The sequence below is a fragment of the Calcarisporiella thermophila genome (genome assembly GCF_041956535.1).
Source record: "Calcarisporiella thermophila strain CBS 279.70 unplaced genomic scaffold VTP21scaffold_35, whole genome shotgun sequence".
Taxonomy (NCBI): Eukaryota; Fungi; Calcarisporiellomycota; class Calcarisporiellomycetes; order Calcarisporiellales; family Calcarisporiellaceae; genus Calcarisporiella; species Calcarisporiella thermophila.
Window position 1 is genome coordinate 77,002 of NW_027192225.1, and position 22,164 is coordinate 99,165.

Consider the following 22,164-nt stretch of genomic DNA (forward strand, 5'->3'; position numbering starts at 1 on the left):
GGCTCATTTCTACGCGTAACGAATTTCACCACCCGCCTGACACTGCATCTTCACTTGGAGGAGGATGAGACCGCCAAATACAGCCTGCATTTCAGCCGCCTCCTACCCACAACCCTCGCGAGAGAGGCTGTGCTCACCCGCAAATACAAGCCATGGGCTATTCAACTGCACGTCAGAGCCATACCTATGGAATACGCAAGGCCAAAAATCTTAGTGGCCCTATTTTTTCTTGAAGCTTGGCAAGATGATTTTCATTAAAGGCGGTGGGTTTTAACTGGCCATGTGTGCCGACGTGTATGGCGAACGACTACTAAGTGATGTAAACGTGAAAAGAAATAAAAGCATAGATTGCGATGGCCTGGTTTCATAGAGCTTTTGAAGAAATAGGATGGCTTAGGGGGATACACAAAGGAGGTGCCTTTGTCCCTATTTTCACACAGCAACGAAGATACTACAACCCCATTGGGACCGACTACTGCTCAATGAGGTAGATACATAGATACTTTTAATAAGGCATATGGGATGAGGTTGCAATGAGCGTGTGTGAGAAGCGAAGAACTCTTCATAAAGATCCGTTGCAAAGAAAAATAAAATCGACGATTAGCTTAATTCAAAGTTACAACTCCCTAAAATCTTGTAGAAATCTCAACCCTTGAATGTGGCGTGTTGGTGTACATAGAGTTTCGAAAAGCTTAAACCTGTGGGACAGCCCAATCCTCAGGTTGCTGATCCTCATCAAGATTCAAATTCAAAACCCCTCAGGGCCTAGTTGGGTCGCAAGGGGTGTGTAGAGATGGCAAGCGTAGTTTGAGACCGCTCGCTTTGAGTTGCAGATTTCTTGACTCAATCGAGGAGAGGTGGCAGTAAAAAGGATATTGTGGAAGTCTAAGGGTTGTGAAGCTTTTATTCTAATAAGATAAATCTGCCCCGGATAGCATTTGGTGATTCTGCAAAAGAAGCGGGCAAAATACACATGAAAACATAAGATGTGTACGAGAGAACGCCAGAAAGAACAGACTGCACTATCCACAAGGGAGAAAATGGAGCTTCTTATTTTTTGGCACTGTGTTCTCTAGAGATACGGGTCAAAGGACTCGGGAACCACGGCCACCTCCTTTAAAAACTCCTTGACGATTGTTTTTTGGTCAGACAGGAAATCGAACCTAGAAAGGGAGAGAGATGGCGTGAGTCTTCTGCGCGCCCAGAGCCTGCGCACGCTCTGCTCACCTGGCGACAAATTTGCGCGACTGCAACAACCAGGGCAGCCACAGCTTGTCGTCGGGCCACATTTGCTCGTAGGGAATCTGGTCTATGGGGAACCACTGCGGGGTCATTTCCTCGGTCCTATAAGGGTGCAGCGTGTGAGCATTCCATGGCCAAGGCTTCATCGCCTGCTTATGGCTTCCTTACTCCTCCGGCACTCCAAAGTAGCTGACCGCACGAAAGACGTGGACCTCAAGGCCAACGTCATCGCCTTCAAACGTAAACCACAAGAGCCCCATTCGCTCCAGCGCGGAGGCGGTGATGCACGCCTCTTCCTTGAGAGAACAGCAAAGGGGGCGTCAAAAAGGAGAACATCCAATTAGAGGGGGGGGGTCTCGGCAATCTACCTGTAGCTCTCTCATCGCGGCCTTTTCAATGGTCTCTCCCTGCTCAACTACCAGTAAAGAGGAGTGAGAACATGCCGAAAATGCCGGAGCAGCGGCGATCGCTGATGCTCACCTTTTCCCCCGAATCCATTGTACTTGCCCTGGCCAAAACCTCGTCGCTTCATCCCAAGGAGCACCTGTTTGCAAGGGAAGCTACTTAGCAGGGCGGCGGGGAGCTGAGGCGGGGAGGGCTTACCTTGTCTCCATCCTGCACAAACAGCAGGGTGAGGATCTTCTTCTTGTTGGCGATCGTCATGGCTTGCGGGTCCAGCGGTCTTGCACAAGGGCCTCGGATATTGAGCGGCGCTTCGGGAGCAGGGCTCACTGGTGACTTCGGAGCATAAACGGTGGCTTGGAGGCGGCCAAACCAGCTTTTAAGGTTTTTTTTAGATTTTGCTTGTGCTTCGGCTTGGAAGGCTTCCATATACGAAAATTAAACATGGTGCCGGTGTCGAGTGGTCGCGAGCTCACTCCTCCCGATTGTCGTGCCGTCGTACTAATAGTACACGCATGCAAATGTAGAACAACCTTCTTTGTTCCAAAAGAAAAACAAGCCAACCTTCTTCCCGCTCCCCTTCTCTCTCTCTCCTCCCATCTCCCTGCTGATTCTCCCCCGACATCTCGCACCAATCCCTTCCCCATCATCCCCTAATTGCCATCCATTCCTATCATTCCTCCCGACTCCCCTCCTTGATATATCCCCCCCTCCCCTTCATATATAATGACGAGGTCAAATGTATGGCCGTTCTTACTCCTCTGCTTATACCCTCTAGCCGCAAATGCCCAGCAGATGCCGCCATGCGTGGTGGCCATTAACAATGCCCAGCTCTGGTCATTGCAGTCGCGCGCCTCCACGGTACAGGTTCCATTTAGCACGGCCGAGGTCCAATGGAAATCCATGGGCGATCTGCCCCAGGCTATCTCGAATTCCTACTGCGTTGACGCGGGCGACGGAAAGGTATTCATTCTTGGGGGAAGCTATGGCTCGTCGATTGTACTGGATGATCTGAAGTGTAGAGCAGGTAAGTCCCCATCCTAGTGTGCTTTGAAGAAGCCACAATCCGCAACCGCCATTCCTGACCCGCCTTTTCACTCTAATCCCAGTAGCTTCGGCTTCAAGTTCTTCGGACACAACCTCTTCCTCCTCTTTTGTCCTCTCGGCTGTGTCCAGCAGCACCGAGAGCTCCTCGACCTGGTCCTCCACCACCACCACCACCACCGAAGAGGAGTCGACCGAAACCCAAGCCACAGAGACGACCAAGGAAACCAAGCCCTGGACCCCACCGCCCACCTCCCAGCCTTCCACTCCTCCTAAGCCGACAGACACTCCAAAGCCATCCCCGAAACCCTCTAACGGCGAGACTACTAAATCGCAAGACAAACCCAACACGTCGAACGAGGAAAAGCCCACGTCGCCCAATGGCGAAAAACCCCCGAGCCCTTCCCCTAGTGCCCCCAAGGGGAATGATGGAGGCCAAGGCCAAGGTCAAGGTACCGGGAACGAGAAACCTAATGGAGTTAACCTCAATCTCAAGCTGCGCAAGCGATCGCACCGCCACCCGCTCGTAAAGCGCCAATCTCAAGTGTCTCTATTCTACTACGACACCACAAAGAACAACCTGTGCCAATCACCCCCCATCACTGGAGAGGGAGTAGCCACCCTTTTCCCGGCAACCGCAGCGGTCGCGACCATGATCGATGCAAAGAACATGTTCATTGTTGCCGGGTACGACGGCTCCCTCAAAACCCAGACGCTAGACCTGGCCACCTGGAAGCTCAGCTCTATCCAAGAGTCTGGCCAGAAGCCGGACAAGCTGGCGCCGGGCACCGCGATCGGCGTGTATGACAAGAAGATCTACCTCTTTGGGGCGTCGGCCTATAGCGACTCCGCCAGCGATAAGTTCTTCTACGTGTATAAATTTGACTTGGATTTGCATGTTTGGACCAAGCTGGCGGTTCCCGCCAATGGCGTCGACATGACCAAGGTGGTCGGCGCGATGGGCGCAGACAAGAAGATGTATCTTGCCCCGACCCAGGGCAATTCCAGCGCCATCTATGTCTTTGATCCGGCGGCGGAGAACCTGACCCCCCTGACCGTGTCCTCGGCCGGGGCAAACTCCTCCCCGGGCGGGGCGGGGCTGTCGAATGCTCGTGCCGTGGCACTGAACAGGCAGGTGGCCTTTGTCAAGGGCTCGGGCAGCGGCGGAAACCCCGCGGTGTATGCTTTCGATACGGTGAAGGGAGAGTGGACGGCGCAGCTCAACCCCGGGGACGCATCGGCCCCGCCCAGCAATGGCGCTGGCAATGGCGGCAAGAATGTGGGCGCCATTGCCGGCGGGGTCGTCGGGAGCTTGGTCGTCATTGGAGTGGCCGTGGGGCTGGTTATCTTTTTCAAGCGCCGCCGGCAGAATTCCGACATCGTGTCGATGGTGCTGCAGGAAAAGACGCCGTTTGGACGCGTGTCGCTCCAAGGCACCAACAAGAGCAACCAGGGCAGCACCGTGGGCGATCTCCCGATGATGCTTGAGGAGCGGCCGGAGCACTACGCCATGAATCTCAGCTCGGGCGGCATGAACCCGCACATGCAGCACCCCGACCCGCTGCAGTACCACTACGCCCAGATCGAGGCCCTGGCCTCCTCCCACCCCTATCAGCCCCCACCGCAGCAGCAGAGCAACACGCACTTTGACCAGCGCACGGAGCGCAGCAGCAGCGATTCGCGCCGGGGGCGAGTGCTCGCGTCCAGCGAGGAGCTGTGGGAGAACTACCTGTTCGTGAACACGGTGGACATCGCCGACCAGGCGGCTGCCGCAGCCCTCGACCCCCACGCGCCCTCCGGCACCCTCGCCCTCCACGACTACACCCTGGCCGAGCCCGACGAGCCGCTCTGCACCGCCGACGCCTCCCTCCTGCGCAGAGCCCTCTTCCATCGCACCAACGACACCATGTCGCTGCGCTTCTACCTGCACGAGGAGGCCTTCAGCCGCGAGGTCGCGTTCACCAACTACCTGCGGTCCTCCTTCGTCCTGGGGTCGCGCAATGCCTACCAGGTCCGCTCGCCCTTCCACATCGACTACCCCTACGTGATGATCACGGAGCAGACGCAGTACCGGCTCGACCACATGATCCGCTCGCGCCCCAGCTTCGACGACGCCATGTACTGCCGCCTGGTGGCGCGCGACCTCGCCCAAGTGCTGGCCTTCATGCACGGCAAGGGCGTGGTGCACCTGAGCGTGGAGCCGGCCGCCTTCCTCAGCGAGGGCTCGGACATGACCAGCTGGAAGATCGGCGGGTTCCAGCGCGCTCGCTTTGTCGGCGAGCCGGTGCCGGACGCGATTGGCGCGGGCTCGTTCGTCGGCGCGTACTCGGCCCCCGAGCTCTTCCTCTCCACGCCCCAGCAGGCACACCCCAGCATGGACATGTGGGGCCTGGGCGCGCTTCTGTACGAGCTGTGTGCCCGCCAGCCCCTCTTCGCCTCGGTGGAGGAGGCTCGGGGTGCGCTGCTGCTCGTCGAGGACGACGGCACCGAGGCGCTGAATCGGCACTGGGAGCTCCCCATGGATCTGGCCAGCGAGTGCGACGAGATGATGCGCGAGGCCATTCTGGGCCTGCTGCGGGTCGATCCTCAGGAGCGGTTCGACGGGGCCAGGGTGCTGCGGGCCATCGGAAGTGGGTCCCAATGGGATTAGACGCGCCCCCGCTTCGTTTGTATTTCTTCTTCTTCTTCTTCTTCTCTTAGGCTCATAATAATTTTTGGTTGACTATGGATTTTCCTCTCTTTTCGTTTAATACCTTTTTGTTTGCTACCCTCTTCTCTTCACGCGTCTCGCCTTCTCTCCTCTCCCCTTCCCTCCCCTCACTTATTTAAAAAAAGTATTTATCCTAATGTTACTATTCCCATTGACTGTGTGCTAGCTGTATTATTCATTTCTCTTTTGCTTTGGACCTATTAATTTCACCACCTTTCTCTCCTTTGCCCTTCGCTTATATCCCAATAAATTAAATACGAATACCATACAAGATAGATAAGAATACTAGCATTAAAGTAGAATAAATAATAACCAGAGTAGAAGAATCGAATGGCGGTGTGGAATGGTTGAGGTGGGGGGGAGGGGGGTCATGGCAGGGGAGGATGGCCCCTCGTATTAGCGGAGATAAGTAGAGAAAGGCCCAGCCCCACTGAGAGTGTCCAAGAATAAAATGAAGTAGAGAGAGAGAACAAAAAAAAATAGGTGAGGCAGTATTAAGGAGAGGTTGAAAACTAAGGAGAGATCGATATTGCATGAATGATGTTTGCCTCAATTATCCACGGATAAACGGGGGGGGGGGGCGCTGTATGGATGTCCCCTCCTCTTCCTCATTATACGAGCTGTAAATAGTTGCTGGGAGCAATGCCCACGGTTCCGTCCGCCTTTCGAGCCTGCCACCACTTCCCACTGGTGCTCGCGATCTCCAGTATCTCATCCTTGGCGAAGGAGAGCTCATTGGGGTCCTCCGGGTTGGCCTCGTAGGAGTAGAGCGCCTTAGCCTTGTGCGCGTACTGAGCGTTCGGCGACACAATCACCGTGTTCTGGTCTACCATGGGAGGGACGTGCTCCTCCCCTGCATTGGCAAGCGGCGTAGGGTGCGAGGGGAGCATGGTGGTCACTGAAGTGTATGTGTCGCTGGTCCGGTGATTTCCGAAGCTTTGTGAAGGAGTCTTATGCTCGGGCATTTTGGCATTCATGGGCATGCAATAGGGCGAATTAGCATAGTAAGCCACAATGGTATTTGCATCGCTACCGAACACGATCACCCAAGCGAATTGCACGAGAAGCATGAGGACGCCTCCAGCGGTAATAGCTTGTGCGGGAGGCCAAGAGATGCGAGCAACGCCACTGACGTAGATGGTCAGGATGGAGATGCTATAGACAAGGAATGCCAGTATCTGGAGTAGCAGAACCGGGTCCACTGTGAGAGGGGGTGTTTGGAAAACTTTCACAGAACCAGAAGACTCACAGCATGGCGATGGGCTCTAAATTGATCGAATGTAATGGCCAAAAAAATCCCCAGCACCAAGATTAGTTCGAAAATAGCGGGCCACCAAGTGGAATTGCCGAGAGGGCCAGACGCGCATGTCCCTCCAAAAAAGATAATGGCGCCAATCTATATTATGGAAGCGCAGAGAATAGGAGTAAGGGGGGGGAGACCGCGAAGAGGAAGAATGGTATGGAAGCAAAGGGATGCAGAAATCATGACAACTTACAGCGTTTATCCCGAGCGTCACGGCAAGGAATGCGTTGCCGGCAATGTGACCGAAATCGAACGTCGCCATCTGCGCAGCCTGAATGCTTTGTTTGATGTTAAGGAATGTCGAAGGGGGGAGGAGAGGAAGAGGGGGAAAGCGAAGAAAAACGGCGAAGCCATTCTAAATTAATTAAGCTTCGGTGCTATCATTGGATTCGAGGTCTCAGTTTGTCAGGTTTCGGGATGGCTCACCATTGGAGCGTGGGCGGAGGCCGTGGGAGGGTCCAGGCATCGAGAAGGAAGCGGAGCCTTCGGCCGAAACTTGTCTAAATAAATTAGCCTTTTATTTTGCTTGGTCTTGGAGGGGGAGAGAGATCAAGATAAAGCCGTGTTGATGTGGAAAGAAAAAGGATAGAAGAAGCAAATAGAGCTATCAAAGTAATAATAAGAGTGTAATATATATATATAATATTTATAAACCTAAGAAAGAAGAATAAAAAAAATAGAAAGTATCTACAAGTGATGTGGTGTTATCGTTTCAAGCAGACCTTACGCCATCATCCGAGAAGATGCGCAGCATGCAAGCTAGCGCCGATTATAGGCGGGATTAGATTAGTTAGGCGGTGGACTTGGCTGGGAGCCGGCTATCACCGTTTTTGTCACCACGATCCTTTTATGTTTGGGCGAGCCCACTGGTTCGGCCGGCCCTGCTGCAGGTTCGCCAGGTGCACCTGAGCCCTCTTGGCCAGCCCCGGGAGCAGGCTGGCCCGAACCACCGGGTGCGGCTTCTTGGCCTTGGCCTTGGCCGCCGCCCATGCCCGCCGCGTCCGGGCCAGGCGCTGCGGGGTTCTGCTCAGGGCCAGGGGCCGGGGCTCCCTGTCCAGAAGCCTCAGGCGATCCCAACCCAGAGCCGGACGCTTCTGGAGGCGGAGCTCCCTGTTCCGGCGGTGGCGAGCCGGCCTGAGGGGGCTGGCCGCCTTGGCCAGCTTGTGCGGATGGGTCCGGAGCGCCTAGGCCGGGTATAATCATTCCCTGGTCAGGAGGCTGTCCCTGGCCGCCAGAGGATCCCTCCGGAGCAGCGGGCTGGGATGGGGGGCTTTGGGCAGACACGTCTGGGGGCGCCTGTTCGGGAGCTGCAGGCTCTGCGGCGGCGGGAACCATGCCTGCGTCAGGGGCTGCTTGGTCCACTTCCGACGATGAAGCCGAGGCTCCCTTGCCCGAAGTATTGCCGCAAATAATGTCAATCTGTTGTTGGATGGCAAGGATGGTGGCTTGCTTGATGGCCTCAATTCCATCCAACACGGCTTTGGCCTTGTCGCCGGCTTGTGCTTTGATGGCCTTTGCCTGAGCATCGAATCCGTCGATCATCACCTTGCGCTGGGTGTCGAGGGCCTGCGCCTGCTTATTTCCGCACACGTTACCGCTGGGGGGGACGGGGGTGGGGATGACGGGGGGCACCGTCGTATCGGTCGGAGGGGGAGGGACGGTCGTGGGCGGGGGTGGGGGAGGCGTGGGAGGCGTGGGAGGCGTGGGAGGGGGTGGGATGGTGGTCGGGGGCGGACTCGTCTGTGTTGTAGGGGTGTCCGTGGTTTTCGAGGTCTTCGAGGTCTTCGAGGTCTTCGAGGAGTCTGAGGTGACAGGGGTGCTGGAGCTTTGCGGAGGGGACGTTGGCCCGCCGCTGGTAACGGGGGAAAGCGGAGCAATGGTGCCTCCGGCTCCCGCGTCTGGCGGCTGTGGGACCGGAAACCCGCCCAGAATTTCGGTCGGCAAGGGCGCGGGGGCGGCCTCTTGGCGACGGTGGACACGGACAGGATTGGCGAGCACCATGGGTGCGGCGACCAGCAGCCCGAGAGTTATAAGCTTCATCATCGATATCGTTGCGATTATGCCTTCTATGCTTATGGATGGCTCGTCTCGTCTCTACACTCTCAACCGCAAACAAACAGAGAGAGTCTCGATGCGTAAGAAAAATGCAAAGGAAAGGGAAATTAAACACAGTGGAAGGGGGGTTAAGGCATTTATATTGCCCCCACCCCCGGCTAAATATATTTATTTTTTTTCGCAGTAAGAGCGTCAACGCCTAACCGAACCACGAACCCTGCAAACCAGAAATTGGGCCCATGATTCAGAGCTAAGAATACGATGGCCACGAAAGAAAAATCTCTCAAGGGTTGTTTTTTTTCTCGTGCTCCAAGTGGCCTTTCCTGATTTCATTGCGCGCACCAAGTCTCTTCCCTAATATGCAGAAAATCCATTTAATCAGCTCGCGTTGCCAGGGAATCCCTGTCCTCACCGCGATAAATGATGTCCCATCCTCCTACCATCTCGAGCTATTTTCAGGTTACGAACTTCACGCTCCTCCACCCTCCATTGGCCTCTTTGCCCGCTCCTCTTCCTTCGAATAAAGTAAAGAGCTGCCGAGCTACAACTTTACTGTTTCTGGTTCCCAGATCATGTCCTTGTACAGTCTAAAAATAAATACGCGTGTAAAATTATCGACACTCCTAAAGAGCCATTGTAACATTCTCATAGGCTCTGTCTTTATTTCTCAGTTTTGCCCAATCTAATAACCACCCAAAGAGAAATCATTAATATGTCGGCGTTGACATTGATATCCGTCGGAGAATTTTTTGGGGGGAAGATCGAGGTAATGAATTTTCTAGAAGTGTCGTTTCACTTTGTCATCAAGTTTAGCAAGAGAACAGTGGGCTAAAAAAAAAAGAATAATGGTCTCATAACGCATTTGCCATCCAGTTTATTTTCGCACGCACTTTTGCACAAGGAGGGTTTTCCCTGATACAACTTTAAATATTTTGGGAGCCCTCATTGCTTGGCAATTGTTCTATTGACTAGCATGATTGTTTGACTGGCACTTCTTTTTTTACAATTAATAAAAAACGGGCCGGACATAAAGCTGGGATCTGAAGCAAACATCCTTTCACCAGTCGGGTGAACTGACTTTCTCACCATCTTGTCTATGCCTGCTAATAGTCTGGCTTGGTTCAATGCATAGCGCCGACAAAGACTAGGTCAGACTAGTCCAAAAATAAAATTAATAATATTGATACTGATGCTGTCTTGATCTTCAAGCGACTTTAGCAGTAGATTAAAAAACACGTTCCCCAAGAATGAAACTGATCGCAGAAGACCGAGTTCATTTGTTTATGAACATGAAAGTCAAGCGTTCATTTAATTTAGAGTTAATCCCTTCTTAATGAAGGCGAATAGGATGGGGTCGTGGGTCGCGCGTCCTTTCCCGCTCCTTTAAACTCTGTCCGATCCTCTCTTCTATGCTGAGAAAAATAAGGGCCAACTTAAGCTTACGATTCAAGGGGTTCTTATCCCCTCAATATTGAATCTTGACATTCAAAAATCGACTATCTGATCTCCAATCCCTCTCCCCTGCTTAAGCAGAATCAATATATTTACAAATTAATTGCAAACATCTAGAAATCGAGCTTTACCAGGCCAAAGCAATTGCGTCTTATATGTCATACATGGTTGCTCCTTGTTTCGCTCCACTGCCGCGTCAAAGAAGCATGTGTTTAGAGTGAAATCTAAATGCTATCCTTTTATTTTGGCTGAAATTTAGATTTTGTATTCTTTTCTTTCCGACCTCTGTATCCTCTGAATTGTTTACTGGTAAACGAGAAACATGGTCTATTATCCCGAGCACGGATGCTGTCCTATGCCCCCAAGGCATTGTATAGAGTATAGACTCACAAAAGGTCTCAAAAGTCAATGAAAAAGGATATGGAGGCTTATTATTGCACGGCTCCTTTTGGAGTGTAGCCTTGGGATCATCTCCAGCGCTAGCCACCCGTCCACGGCAGCCTGTATTGGCCCTCCTGGTTACGGTATAGTTCGACAAGAGGAGGAGGCCATTGCTGTGCAAGCCTTTAATAAGTGCCTGCACAACCGAGTAACCGCTCGAGCCATGCTGCTTGCCTACCTATTCGGCCAATCTTTTTCTTGTATTAAATGGGCTTATGACCTGCAATTCGGCCAGGATTTCAGTCCGAGATTGGCACCTCTGCAAGCAGAGAAGTTGCGTATTGAGGGTCACTTTGGCTCACCCGTGTCCACTGTGGACACGAACGCGGTGGCACAGTGCCGCATGTCCATGGTTGGACTTTTTATTTTCCTTTACAGCCTCGAGTTTTTCGCTTTTGATTGCGCTTGTTCAAAAACAGTCAGGAATGAAAATGATTGCCCCAGTTTTATGCACCAGGACGGGCCTCCAAGTCCCGATTAGCATTATTTAGGTTTTAGGGAGGGGAGGGGAGGGAGTCTGCATACCGCCAAAAATTGGTTGAATGCAGCTGATTAAGGTCGGTGGCCGAGGCACCCTGTTTCTTGCTGTAAAATCCGAGAATTTGCCACATGCCACGTGAAAAAAGAGACGCAAACATGCAAGCGGACATTTTTCGTATTGAACAAAAAGTCAGCTCTATTGAAACATAGGGGTGAGGGGACTCCATCGTGGAGATAAGAGATAGAGAGAATCATGTACAGGCACGTGAGTTTAGTCGCTCTCACGGTTCTTCCTTTGAAGGGAAGATGTGAGGGTATAGAAGGTTTCCAGATACGGCAGCTGTATCTCCGGGTCGCGCTGCTTGGCTGCCCTCAACATTTCTCCAAAAATGACCTCGGTCTCTAACGGTTTGCCACGCTCGTAATCGAGAACAATGGAGCTTTTGAAGTCATCCTTTACAATGTTGCGGGCCAGCTCTTTGACGCGATGCATCACTTTAAGTGGGATAGGATGACCGGCGACAACGGATGCGCGGACCCCGTCCTCGACCATGCGGTCCACGAGACGGCAGAGGTCTGGCGAACTCCAAACGCTCTTGGAATCGATGCCACCGGCGAGGAGCTGCACTCCCGAAAAACTAGCGTTCCTGTTAAATGGGATTCGTGGTTAGCTCGGAGGCAAACAAAACCCCTCGATCCCTATACTCAGGATAGCCACCAGATGGTTTTCTCCCATCGCGCCGCTTGAATATCTTCCTCGATCTGAGCATCGACCCCGCCCGCCACCAACAGCTCAACCGTTTCATGCAGCGCCGCCTTCTGCAGGGCGGAATCCATCTCCGGTTGCGGGCACACACCCACCTTGAACTTCTCAGTACCCGTCTGCACTATCCCATTATTCTGCTGCGTCGCAGCCACGTAGAGCACAGAAGAGATGATGGGGTTCTTCGGGAAATGCTTCAGGATGGGGGTCTCGACGCCTGCCAAACGACAATATGGAGAAAGGTAAATGGGGACAGAAAAGGGGAGGAACAATACTTTGCGGGTTACCTAGCCCATTTTGCGCTAGGACTATCCTAGTTTTCCCCTCGACCACGGCCGGTTTTATCATGGTAGGAATGCTGTAGACATCGGGGAGGGCCTTTAAAGTGACCAGGATCAAATCGGGCTCGGTATCGAGCTCTTTGACGCTCTTCACCACTGGGGGGGGGGGTAGGAACAATGGGTGGTCTGGTAAACTTCACATGCATGCACTCATGGTCATGACAATGCCGCACTTACCATTATCGGGTGTCCATTGAGCATCTCCCCACTTTTCCGATTTGATAAGGAATCCCTCTTGCTTTACCTGCCCATAGTTCGACCGACAGACTGTAGTCACTCGGGCCCCAGCGACGGAAAGCCTCCATGCGTACAAGCCGCCCACTGCACCCGTTCCAACTTCAAAAGAGACAATAATGTAGAATTGGCTCGTGGAATCAATGCCAATGGATCACAATGGGATGGCTTACCGACAAGAATGTTACGCTGAGTCATTCTACGAGGATGTTGAGTCTTGGGGAAAGTGGAATGCAGCAGCAATAGACTTGTGTCTGCCTCTGCAATTCTCTGTTCCTCTGGAGTATTTTGTCAGTCTGAGTCAGTGGCAGAACAGGTCGATTTTAAGAGGAGTTTCAGCCGAGGACCCCACTGTATAATTGACCGATTCGAGCTTTCCCACTGCAGTGTTTCCTCGGTCAATTCGGATTATCTAGAGATGATCGCTATTATCAGTTCTCAGATGGAAACAGATAGCTTTGTTACTCGAGAAGCATAGCCTGCAAATTCCCCGCCGGTGTCTTCGCTAACCATGAATAAAGGACTCTCGCTTCTCGTATCTGACGCTGCCGCACTACTAAAGTTGCGCCTAAGTTGGGATCAGCCCTCTTCCCCCACCCTCACTGAGGGATTGTGGGGGTGAGGCCAAGGACAGCGCGGTTCAAAAGCGCTTTCTCAAACCCCCCTATCCTGCCAATCCATCGCAAATTGCTCCCAGGCCCATATGGTTTCCACCTGTTCCCCAAGTTTCAACTGCTTGCTGTCCTCTAGCGTGGGCGTGCCGTGCACGGTTTCATGGATATGAAAACGCTCCTTTTTCGTGGCTCGTACCAGGGCCGGTCCAAAGCGTGGATTCTGTCTTTGATTCTACACAGGGGTGTGACGCCTATATCGCGGCAGAATCAACCATGTTTTTCTTTGCTCTACTCGCCAGGACGGCCATTTCATCGGGATGGAGGGGGGATCCATCCCCATCCTCATCCTACTTAGCCATGGCATTCGCGTTACCGCGCGGCCCTTGTCAGGCCCTATACTGCTCTCGAGCCAATAAGGGTCGAACCTTCACGTTTCACTCGGTCTCAGACTGGACATTGATCACCAGATCATGGCGTTTCAGAAAAGCATGTGTGTTAGATGAATGGGGGGACAGGATGACAAGGTGCCCGGTAGCCCAAGCGCCGGCCTGCTCACCCGAGTACTCTGCCCGCTGGCCCGCCAAAGCCTGAGGCCGACGGCCACCACGGCCGGCAGCCCAAACACTGGAGCCGGAAATCGAGTGGCAAACTCTATTGGCATGGTTTTTTAATCATCCTACATGGGGGCGAATCAGCGCCTGTCCGTGGCTGAAATCCTGATCTGAATGGCGATATTTCGAAGGATCTCCGTAAGAAAGTTAGAAACAGCCCTCTTTTTCGTAAAGCGGCATTGGCATGCACGACTCTCGGCTTTCGTGACGGCGTGAAACAGACTAGGCCTTTTTTTCCCTCTGCCCCTTCTCCCGCCCATTGCCGCCGGCCCCCGTACAGCGGCAAAGCGAGGGCTGCTTCCAATGGTTACCTAATGATGGTTTGCTTTCGGGTTTCAAGAAAGCTACCTTGGCACGCACGCAGCTGCGGACCAAACCCGAGCAAGCCCATGCATCAGCCGCCCTTCCTCCTGGGCCAAGGCCGCCGGCGATGAGGACCGTAGGGGCCAGGGGCTAGCCCCGCCGTCGGCTGGAGAGGTGCCCGTGGCTGGCTTCAACTCCAGGGGGGGGGTCCAAATAAGCAAACTAGAATTTCCGTAGAGCTTCCGGCTCACGGTCCCACTCTGTCAATGTTGTTCCAAGCGGGATTTATTTCATAGATTGCGAGGCCCCCGTTATACTAGTGTGCGAAAATAGCCTAATAAAAGAAACAGGTTACACGCACTGGTGGCTTAGCCGCTGTTCGAACAACGAAGCGTGGTTTGGTTATTTTTTTTTTTCGCTTTTTCCATGTTTCCCCACTCTTAAATATCTCTCCTTTTTTTTTTCTCCTCCTTTCCCACTTATGTCAAAGACATGCATCACAACATCCACAATGCCTGTTAGCGCACCTGTTGTCTTGGTTAATGAGAAAAACATCGTCAGCGACCGCAAGAGCCAATGTCCTCTGCAGCCCTGCGATACTTGCCGTGCCCGAAAGGTAAATCTTAATATAGCTGGCCCATAGTGATCTCCGGCACCAATATGTCTCCTGGACTTCGCCTTAGGTCTGGTGTAGCCTGGACTGGCCGTCATGCACCCGATGCAAGCGCCTCAAACTGGAGTGCGTCTACAAGACGGACATGGAGTCGGAGGACTTTCTCCGGGTCCTGTTCCAGCGGATCAACCAGGCCGCAAGTCGAGTGCGCCAGCTGGAGCAGGAGCTGGAGCAGAAGAAGGAATCAGGCACGCTGCGATCTCATGAGGAGAAAATCGGCGACAATCATCCCGCCAATCAAATTATTCAGCTGCCAATGGGATGGCAGGTAGTGAACACCCCCTCAGGGCTTGGGATTCAAACGAATCTGAGGAGCATCAATGATCTGGTGCACTTCACCCAGTTCCATCTGGGCAAGCAGGGCTTGCCCAACGACTGGGGAGTCTTCTCACGCGGGGCTATGGGGCAGACCCGCCAACATCTCCGCAGCGACATCTCGATCACCTTTATCCGGCAGTATGGACTCTACTCGGCCTCTTCTCTGCGGGCAGCCGGCCAACTCGATCCTCCCAGCGACACTCATCCACATGACCATGCGCTGGTGCCAACCACAAAGAGCTTTGATAGCCACCTTATCGACATGTTGGTACACATCGTGCGAGTTTGTCCTTTTCTCTACCGGGTCATGGATGCCCAGGAGTTTGTCGACGACTACATGCAGAACAACCTCGATCCCCTCGTGAAATGGTCCGTCCTGGCCTGGACGGCGCGCCACGCCTATCATGGGCACCGTGTGAACTTCCGCGAGGAGTTGCCGATCTTCGCCGAGATTGCGTATGAAAAAGCCCGTGAGCTCTTGGTAAGCTTCTGCTGAGTACACCCTCCCCCATGGTCTTCTCCCTTCCCTCTCTTACTAACGCCCTTTCCTCTCTCCCTCCCCCCATTTGGCCTGGTTGATTCGGCATTGTAGGAAGATCGGTTTGATGAGCCTTCCATCAAGACGGTGGTTGCTGCCCTTGCCCTCCATCATTACACCCTCTACTCTGTAAAGCACTTCACCTATCTAGATCTTGCGCGGCAGCATATCTCCTCACTCAGCAACAGCCAGTCCACCGTCAAACTGGACATGCGGCAGGCCGGTCGCTTCCGCCGCGCATTATGGAGCGTCCGACTCCTCGAGTACCTCATGCACATCTACGTGGACATCTCACGGCCCGTGCAGGAGGTTCCCCCTGACGGAAACGACACCACAACCACCCCCTACCATAGCCCCGAGACAGCCTTTAGCATTACCTGCGATATTCATGGGTGTCAAACCCTGTCAACCCTCTCGCAAATGCTGAAGCGTAAAGAGGAGTTCGAGTTAGAGGAGGAGTTTGCCGAGGTGATGGAGGGAGGATTGCTGGAGTGCGATCGCATTCGTCCCAACATGACGCGGATGAACCTGCGCACGCAGATGCCAACCACCGTGTTCTATTACATATCGGAGTACGAGCTGGCCAACCTGACCATGTTTGCCCATGTTTACCTTGGCCTCTTCATGAAATTGACCACGGGAGAAAGGGCCGGGCAGCGTAGCCGCTGGACCTCGGCCGAACGGCATGCCTATGACCTATGTCGAAGCAAGGCAAACCAAATCGTCGAGATTATACAGCGGCTGGCGGAGGTCGGGATACTCTGTCTGGTAAGCACTCTGACCCACTCCTTTGAGTGGTCCTCCACGCATATCCGACTAATACCATGGGGGTTTTTTTTTGCAATAGATTTCCGACAAAGCCGACCCCATTAACACCGCCTTCCGGATTCACCGGCGCATATGCCAAAAATCCACCAAGTCAGCGGAGCGCGAGGAGGCCCTCCGCTACCTTCGCGTGTCTTACGCAGTGATCCAACTCTGTGCATCCATTAAACTACGCCATTCGGCGGCAATCAAGGAGAAGATGGAGGCCTTCCTGGTGAAAGGAATCGTTATGTGATTATTTTTATTTAAACAACCAAAATTAATAGGCCGTACTGGCATCCCCCCCCCCCCAAGTAAAAAAAAAGAAGAGGATGGCCCCCCTCCTTCGCTTGGATTGTTATTTGCACTTTTGTCTCAATTTATATATATATGAACATATATATATATCTGTATATTTTCAGTTTTCTATTTTTTTCCTCTTATTTTTTCATTTCCTTTACGCAAGTTTAGTTTTAATATTTGTATTTTCTCCCGTTATTTTGTTCCCTCTCCTCCATCCTTCTTTACCCTTTGTATATTTATTCTATGTTTGTTTTTGATTTGTTTTTCGCCCTCTTAGAACCATGGTATAGTTTCGAGTATTCAATCCAACTTGGAAATAGATATAGCCAAATTTGCGGTAGTCGCATAGGTGGTATAAGAAATGGAAGGGGGGTTGGTTGGGAGAAGAGCTCTGCCAGCCATCGCCACAATAGGTCATGCAATTTTGCATATTAATTCAAGCATGGAGCTAGTTTCAAAATAACTTGCCCTTTCCATAAGGATGGCGCTTTTATTGAGCGCCTTAGAGTTCGAGTCCAGTGCCGACTTCTATGGGAGGGAGGATGACTCTCCTATATCAGGCAAGTTTCACAGTGTCCTTTCCTTTTGGAAGGCTCTTGCTTGCCAATATTAGCACGACCTAGAGATCGCACCGTTTCATGGGGAAAGCCGTCACATAGTAAGTCACACGAGTAAACAAAATAATCTCCATGCTCGCTCCTCTCTAGACCCGCAAGGAGTTCATATCCCATGTCCGGTAAAAAAGACCCCCACCCTAAGAAGACATCGAGTTTGACGATCGAACCGATTTCCCGCTGGCATGATGCATCGCTCCCCCCGCTCTCCGGTAGCTCGATGAAGCCGCTCTCCGATGCGGCGATCGCGGAGCGCCTCGAGAAGGCGACCGCGCTACTCGCAGAGGAAAACGCGGCCTACGAGCGAAGCGCTGAAATCTCCTCTTCGGATCGTGCCTTCCTCTCCACCGTAATGCAGTCTGGAACGCTCAATGATCGGATTTCAGCGCTGACCTTGGTGGTGCAGGAATCGCCCCTGCATGCCATGAAAACGCTGGAGACCCTCATGGGCATGGCGCGAAAGAAGAGCAGGAAGGAAGCAGTGATGGCCATTACAAGCTTGAAGGATTTATTGGTCGGGTCGGTGCTCCCTGACCGAAAGCTAAAGTAATTATTCAAACTTGGGCGCCAAGATGGCATCGATTCTAATCTCGTTCTCTTTTTAATTTTGTAATCCCCTCTCTTTGATAGGTACTTCCGAGATCAGCCGCTGACCGATCCCAAAGTGGCACCAACCCATCTGATCATGTGGGCGTTTGAGGATTTTTTGAAAAAACAATATTTCGAATTACTCCAAATCATTGAGGTAGGTGACCATGATACCCCCCCTGACTGCATGTCGGTTTGCATTGATTCCTCTTATGTATCCTCCTCATTATACAATGTCTCAGCTCTTGTCCCATGATCCACTTGTCCATGTCCGCCGAAGCATTGTCTCCGTGATCTACGAGCTGCTCGCTGCCAAGCCTGAGCAGGAGCAGAACTTACTCCGCCTCCTGGTCAATAAGCTCGGCGATCAAGAGAATAAAATTGCGTCCAAGACCTCGTACCTCTTGCATGAGCTTCTGGTCGCTCACCCCGGCATGAAGCTTATTGTGGCCCGTGAGATCGAGGAGCTTGCCTGCCGGCCCAACGTGTCCGAAAAGGCGCAATACTACGGCGTCATCACCCTGAATCAGACCATTCTCTCTGCACGCGAAGTGGACGTGGCCAATAAGTTGGTCGAAATCTATTTTGTTCTCTTCCGGCGTATCCTACACCAAAGCGAGATGAGCGAGAAGAGTGCGCGAAATGGGAACGAGGCCTCGAAGAAGCAGTCCCACGGCAAGCCAAAGCGGAAAAGCGATGGGAAGCTGAAGAAGCCGGAAGAGGAGGAGGAGGCCGTGAACTCGAAGATGGTCGCCGCGATCTTGACTGGGGTGAATCGTGCATTCCCGTTCGCCAAGGTGGAAGACTCCGTCTTTGAGGGTCATATGGACACCCTGTTCCGCATCACACACAAGGGAACTTTCAATGTGAGTGTACAGGCACTCGTTCTGATTTTCCAGGTGTCATCCATCAAACAGGTAAGTTTTCTTGGTCGAGTCGGCCTAGATTAATCATGACCCCCCCCCCCCTTTGACTTACTTTTTCTCTCGGCTCTTCGACCCTTAGTCGGTCTCCGATCGATTCTATCGCACCCTTTACGAATCTCTACTCGATCGCCGTTTAATCACATCGTCCAAACAGGCGATGTATCTAAATCTCCTGTTTAAAGCGCTCAAAGTGGATACGGCGATGGCCCGTGTGAAAGCCTTTGTAAAGCGTATCGTCCAGGTGATTGCATACCACCAGCCTCCCTTTATCTGTGGTGCATTCTTTCTTCTATCACAGGTAGGAAAGTTGTGTGTTTCTAATTGTATGCATGGTTATTAAACTTTCTTTTATTATTCAGCTTATGGCGGCTCACCCTGGCGTACGTGCCTTGATCGAACAGCCGGAGGAGGATGATGAGGAGGAGCATTTTGTCGACGCTCCTGACGAAGATGAGGATATTCCCGTCTCAGACAAGCCAAAGCCAACAAAAAAGGCGGAGGCGGAGGAGAAGAAGAATGAAGACAAGGATAAATATGACGGGAGAAAGAGAGATCCCCTTTACTCTAATGCCAATAGGACATGTCTTTGGGAGCTGGTAGGTCTTTTTTTTCCCTTATTAGTTGACGTGTGTGTTGACGCATCGGCCCAATTGCTTAGATTCCTTTCACATCTCATTTCCACCCGACCGTCTCCCTCTATGCAAAACAACTTATCGAGAACGTGCCCATCCAATCCAAGCCCGACCTGCATATCCACACCCTCGCCCACTTCCTCGATCGATTTGTATACCGTAATCCCAAGAAACCCAATACCAAGGGCGCCTCTATTATGCAGCCCTCCGCAGGCGCTCACCATCCAGGCCGTGTTACACTGAGCCGTGGCGCACCCGGCGCGGCCGAGGTTCCAGTCAACTCGGAAGAGTTCTGGCGTCAACGCGTTGAGGATGTTCCGGTGGACCAGGTGTTCTTCCACACTTACTTCACCCAGAAAATGTCGGCCACCGATTCAAAGTCACGTCGCAAGAAGGCCGACAAGGGAGAGGGAGAGGGAGATGAGGAGGATGAGATATGGCGCGCCATGCTGAACAGTATGCCGGGCGGCTTTGGAGAGGAGGAGGATGAAGATGACGAAGATATGGATGAGGACTTGATGGAGATGATGAGTGAGGAGGAAGGAGAGGAGGAGATGGAGGGGGAGGAGAGAGACGAGCAAGACGACGGAGAGGAGGAGGTGGAGGAATTAGAGGGAGAGGACGAAGGTTTGGATGAAGGCGAGGTGTCAGAAGATCTGGATGGCTTCGACTTTGGAGAGGAGGAGGACGATTTGATACCTAGTGACGAGGAGGAGGAGGAGGAGGAGGCGGACGAAGAGGAAACTACAAGTAAAGGTATGTTCACTTGCAGATCCCGGCTTCTATTTCCGGAACGCTTCTGTGCGCGCACCCGGTTATTGACGCTTTATTACCCCTCTGAATAGGCCGCTCCAAGAAGCGACGAAAGACAGCGAAAGATCTGCCTGTGTTTGCTTCGTTTGACGACTACGCCCATTTGCTTCAGGATCAAGATTGATATTGATTTATTTAAACCATTTCCATCCCATCTCTTATAATAGAGTCTCCACTTTTAATATCTTCTATCCTCGTCTTCATTATCCTGTCTTCTGGCAGCAAAGTTGGTTTTCAAATAGATAGCTTTCCAAACGGACTCTTTTCAGTAAAAAAAAAATACACTTATTGATCCATGTATTACCACTGTGATCACACGCTGGAGAAACCTTGGGGTGGCAATATGCAAGTCATGTAGCTAAAGCTTTGAGGTCAAATTTCGCAAATGATCTTTACCCTCTCCAACAATTAAGAAATATAATATAAAAGGTTTATTTACAAATAATAAAATAGGTAAAAGGAATATCAAAAATCGAGAACTAGTCATCCTCTTCTCCGAAGGTAATCTTCGTGCCTTTGAATTCGGCGATGGTCGGCCGTTGTCTCTGGGCCGTTGCAAGGACAGCACCCGGCTTCTGACGTTCATTCTTTGTTGCCCCGCCTTTCTCTTCTTTCTCATTTTGGGGTTTCTCAGTGTGGTTTGCGGTTCCTCCTGACTCGGAATCCGCTGCTTCCAGGTCCTCCTCGTTCACCCTCCTCACCCTCTTGCCAGATCCCCGTTGTGTGGCCTCCTCGGATCCGAATTCCAGTCGAAGTTTTCGGCCATCAAGATATCTCTTTTGGGGATCTAAAAGGGCCTTAGTTGCCGCGGCCACCTCGGTGAAGTCAATGTAAGCAAACCTAGCAAACCGATACATCATGAGATTCTCGGGGGGGAAAATTCTTGAAGAACATATAAATAATTAGCCAGCGTACATACCCTTTGCATTTCCCGCTATCCTCAAATGTGGCAAGCCGGATTTTACGGATGGTCCCACAGTCCGCGAAAAGGGCTTTGATGGTATCCTTCGTCGTCTCGAAACTCAAGTTTCCAATAAAGAGGGTCGGGCTTGGCGAGTGCTTCTGGGATTTTAGCAGCCTTTCGGTCTTCTTTGGATCACGCGTCACCGCAGTGACAGCAAGGGTGTTCGCCGATTTAGGAGGAGGAGGTTTTGCGCCCTTCACCTCGTAGTCCTTGGAGTGCTTTATGAGGACGTTTCGACCATCGAGCATGGATTCGCTCAAAGCAATGGCAATTTGAGCTGCGCTAGGGGATTCAAAGTCGACATAGGCAAAGCTAGCATGGAGATGAAGAATATTTACAGATATAGAATCAATCGGAACGATCAGCCTCATCCATTAGAAGGCTTACCCCTTATTGAGCTTGCCATCCTGCGACTTTGGCAACAGCACTCGTGTAATATTCCCACAGTCCTTGAAAAACTCCTTCAGCGACTCCTCTGTTGTCCTGAAGGATAGGTTTCCGATCCAAATGCCATGCTCACCCCGACGAAATGGATCTACTTTTGCCTTCTTTTTGGGTGCAGCGCTGTCATTCTTTTCGGGATTGCTTTCATGCTTCTCCCCCTCCTCCACTTCAGCAGATTCTTTTTCGACGGAATTCTCCGGCGACTGATTGTCGTCTTCCGTGTCTCCCCGCTTCCTTTTCTTTAACTTCTCCTTTCTCTCCTTTCTTTTCTCCTTTCCACTCTTCTTTTCTCCCGCTATCTCACTCTCTGCTGAATCCCTCGAGCGCTTTTCCTTCTCCTTCTTCTGCTTCTTCTCCTTTTTTTGCTTGTCCTTCTTCTTCTTTTTGCTCTCCATTACCGTAGCATCTTTATGCAGTTCCATAAGGTTAAAGGGCTCGTCCATCTCGTCATTTCTGCTTGTCATGATTAGCTGAGGTTCCTCCTTGCATGCAACGGAAGGAATGAAATCCATTTTGTTTAGGTATTTCGGAGTTGCGATTGTGACTACCTCG

General features: G+C 52.0%; 11 protein-coding genes across 11 annotated transcripts; 5 read left to right on the forward strand and 6 right to left on the reverse strand.

Moving 5' to 3' along the window:
- Positions 1-1,072: 1,072 nt before the first annotated feature.
- VTP21DRAFT_7989 (uncharacterized protein) lies at positions 1,073-2,073 on the reverse strand (the record flags this gene model as incomplete). Its single annotated transcript, XM_069398790.1, has 6 exons — positions 1,073-1,163; positions 1,228-1,344; positions 1,411-1,538; positions 1,611-1,657; positions 1,723-1,786; positions 1,846-2,073. The coding sequence occupies 6 exons, from the start codon at positions 2,071-2,073 to the stop codon at positions 1,073-1,075; spliced, it is 675 nt and encodes a 224-aa protein (XP_069246005.1).
- A 297-nt stretch (positions 2,074-2,370) lies between these two features.
- On the forward strand, positions 2,371-5,338 carry VTP21DRAFT_7990 (uncharacterized protein; the record flags this gene model as incomplete). Its single annotated transcript, XM_069398792.1, has 2 exons — positions 2,371-2,671; positions 2,754-5,338. 2 exons carry the CDS (start codon positions 2,371-2,373, stop codon positions 5,336-5,338), a joined length of 2,886 nt encoding a protein of 961 aa, XP_069246006.1.
- Positions 5,339-5,569: 231 nt separating this feature from the next.
- VTP21DRAFT_7991 (uncharacterized protein) lies at positions 5,570-5,933 on the reverse strand (the record flags this gene model as incomplete). The annotated part of the gene is made up of 2 exons (XM_069398793.1): positions 5,570-5,632; positions 5,712-5,933. The coding sequence occupies 2 exons, from the start codon at positions 5,931-5,933 to the stop codon at positions 5,570-5,572; spliced, it is 285 nt and encodes a 94-aa protein (XP_069246007.1).
- Positions 5,934-6,009: 76 nt separating this feature from the next.
- Positions 6,010-6,963, reverse strand: VTP21DRAFT_7992 (uncharacterized protein; the record flags this gene model as incomplete). Its single annotated transcript, XM_069398794.1, has 3 exons — positions 6,010-6,576; positions 6,648-6,794; positions 6,895-6,963. 3 exons carry the CDS (start codon positions 6,961-6,963, stop codon positions 6,010-6,012), a joined length of 783 nt encoding a protein of 260 aa, XP_069246008.1.
- Positions 6,964-7,487: 524 nt separating this feature from the next.
- Positions 7,488-8,744, reverse strand: VTP21DRAFT_7993 (uncharacterized protein; the record flags this gene model as incomplete). Its single annotated transcript, XM_069398795.1, has 1 exon — positions 7,488-8,744. The coding sequence occupies one exon, from the start codon at positions 8,742-8,744 to the stop codon at positions 7,488-7,490; it is 1,257 nt and encodes a 418-aa protein (XP_069246009.1).
- A 1,786-nt stretch (positions 8,745-10,530) lies between these two features.
- On the forward strand, positions 10,531-11,130 carry VTP21DRAFT_7994 (uncharacterized protein; the record flags this gene model as incomplete). Its single annotated transcript, XM_069398796.1, has 2 exons — positions 10,531-10,586; positions 10,668-11,130. The coding sequence occupies 2 exons, from the start codon at positions 10,531-10,533 to the stop codon at positions 11,128-11,130; spliced, it is 519 nt and encodes a 172-aa protein (XP_069246010.1).
- A 270-nt stretch (positions 11,131-11,400) lies between these two features.
- On the reverse strand, positions 11,401-12,665 carry VTP21DRAFT_7995 (uncharacterized protein; the record flags this gene model as incomplete). The annotated part of the gene is made up of 5 exons (XM_069398797.1): positions 11,401-11,776; positions 11,848-12,109; positions 12,180-12,329; positions 12,411-12,569; positions 12,641-12,665. The coding sequence occupies 5 exons, from the start codon at positions 12,663-12,665 to the stop codon at positions 11,401-11,403; spliced, it is 972 nt and encodes a 323-aa protein (XP_069246011.1).
- Positions 12,666-13,584: 919 nt separating this feature from the next.
- Positions 13,585-14,232, forward strand: VTP21DRAFT_7996 (uncharacterized protein; the record flags this gene model as incomplete). The annotated part of the gene is made up of 3 exons (XM_069398798.1): positions 13,585-13,743; positions 13,824-13,974; positions 14,033-14,232. The coding sequence occupies 3 exons, from the start codon at positions 13,585-13,587 to the stop codon at positions 14,230-14,232; spliced, it is 510 nt and encodes a 169-aa protein (XP_069246012.1).
- A 274-nt stretch (positions 14,233-14,506) lies between these two features.
- VTP21DRAFT_7997 (uncharacterized protein) lies at positions 14,507-16,584 on the forward strand (the record flags this gene model as incomplete). Its single annotated transcript, XM_069398799.1, has 4 exons — positions 14,507-14,611; positions 14,679-15,467; positions 15,579-16,292; positions 16,372-16,584. The coding sequence occupies 4 exons, from the start codon at positions 14,507-14,509 to the stop codon at positions 16,582-16,584; spliced, it is 1,821 nt and encodes a 606-aa protein (XP_069246013.1).
- Positions 16,585-17,360: 776 nt separating this feature from the next.
- VTP21DRAFT_7998 (uncharacterized protein) lies at positions 17,361-20,328 on the forward strand (the record flags this gene model as incomplete). Its single annotated transcript, XM_069398800.1, has 7 exons — positions 17,361-17,791; positions 17,876-17,990; positions 18,076-18,750; positions 18,839-19,057; positions 19,119-19,355; positions 19,418-20,147; positions 20,237-20,328. The coding sequence occupies 7 exons, from the start codon at positions 17,361-17,363 to the stop codon at positions 20,326-20,328; spliced, it is 2,499 nt and encodes an 832-aa protein (XP_069246014.1).
- Positions 20,329-20,683: 355 nt separating this feature from the next.
- Positions 20,684-22,124, reverse strand: VTP21DRAFT_7999 (uncharacterized protein; the record flags this gene model as incomplete). The annotated part of the gene is made up of 3 exons (XM_069398801.1): positions 20,684-21,044; positions 21,124-21,480; positions 21,556-22,124. 3 exons carry the CDS (start codon positions 22,122-22,124, stop codon positions 20,684-20,686), a joined length of 1,287 nt encoding a protein of 428 aa, XP_069246015.1.
- Positions 22,125-22,164: the final 40 nt, after the last annotated feature.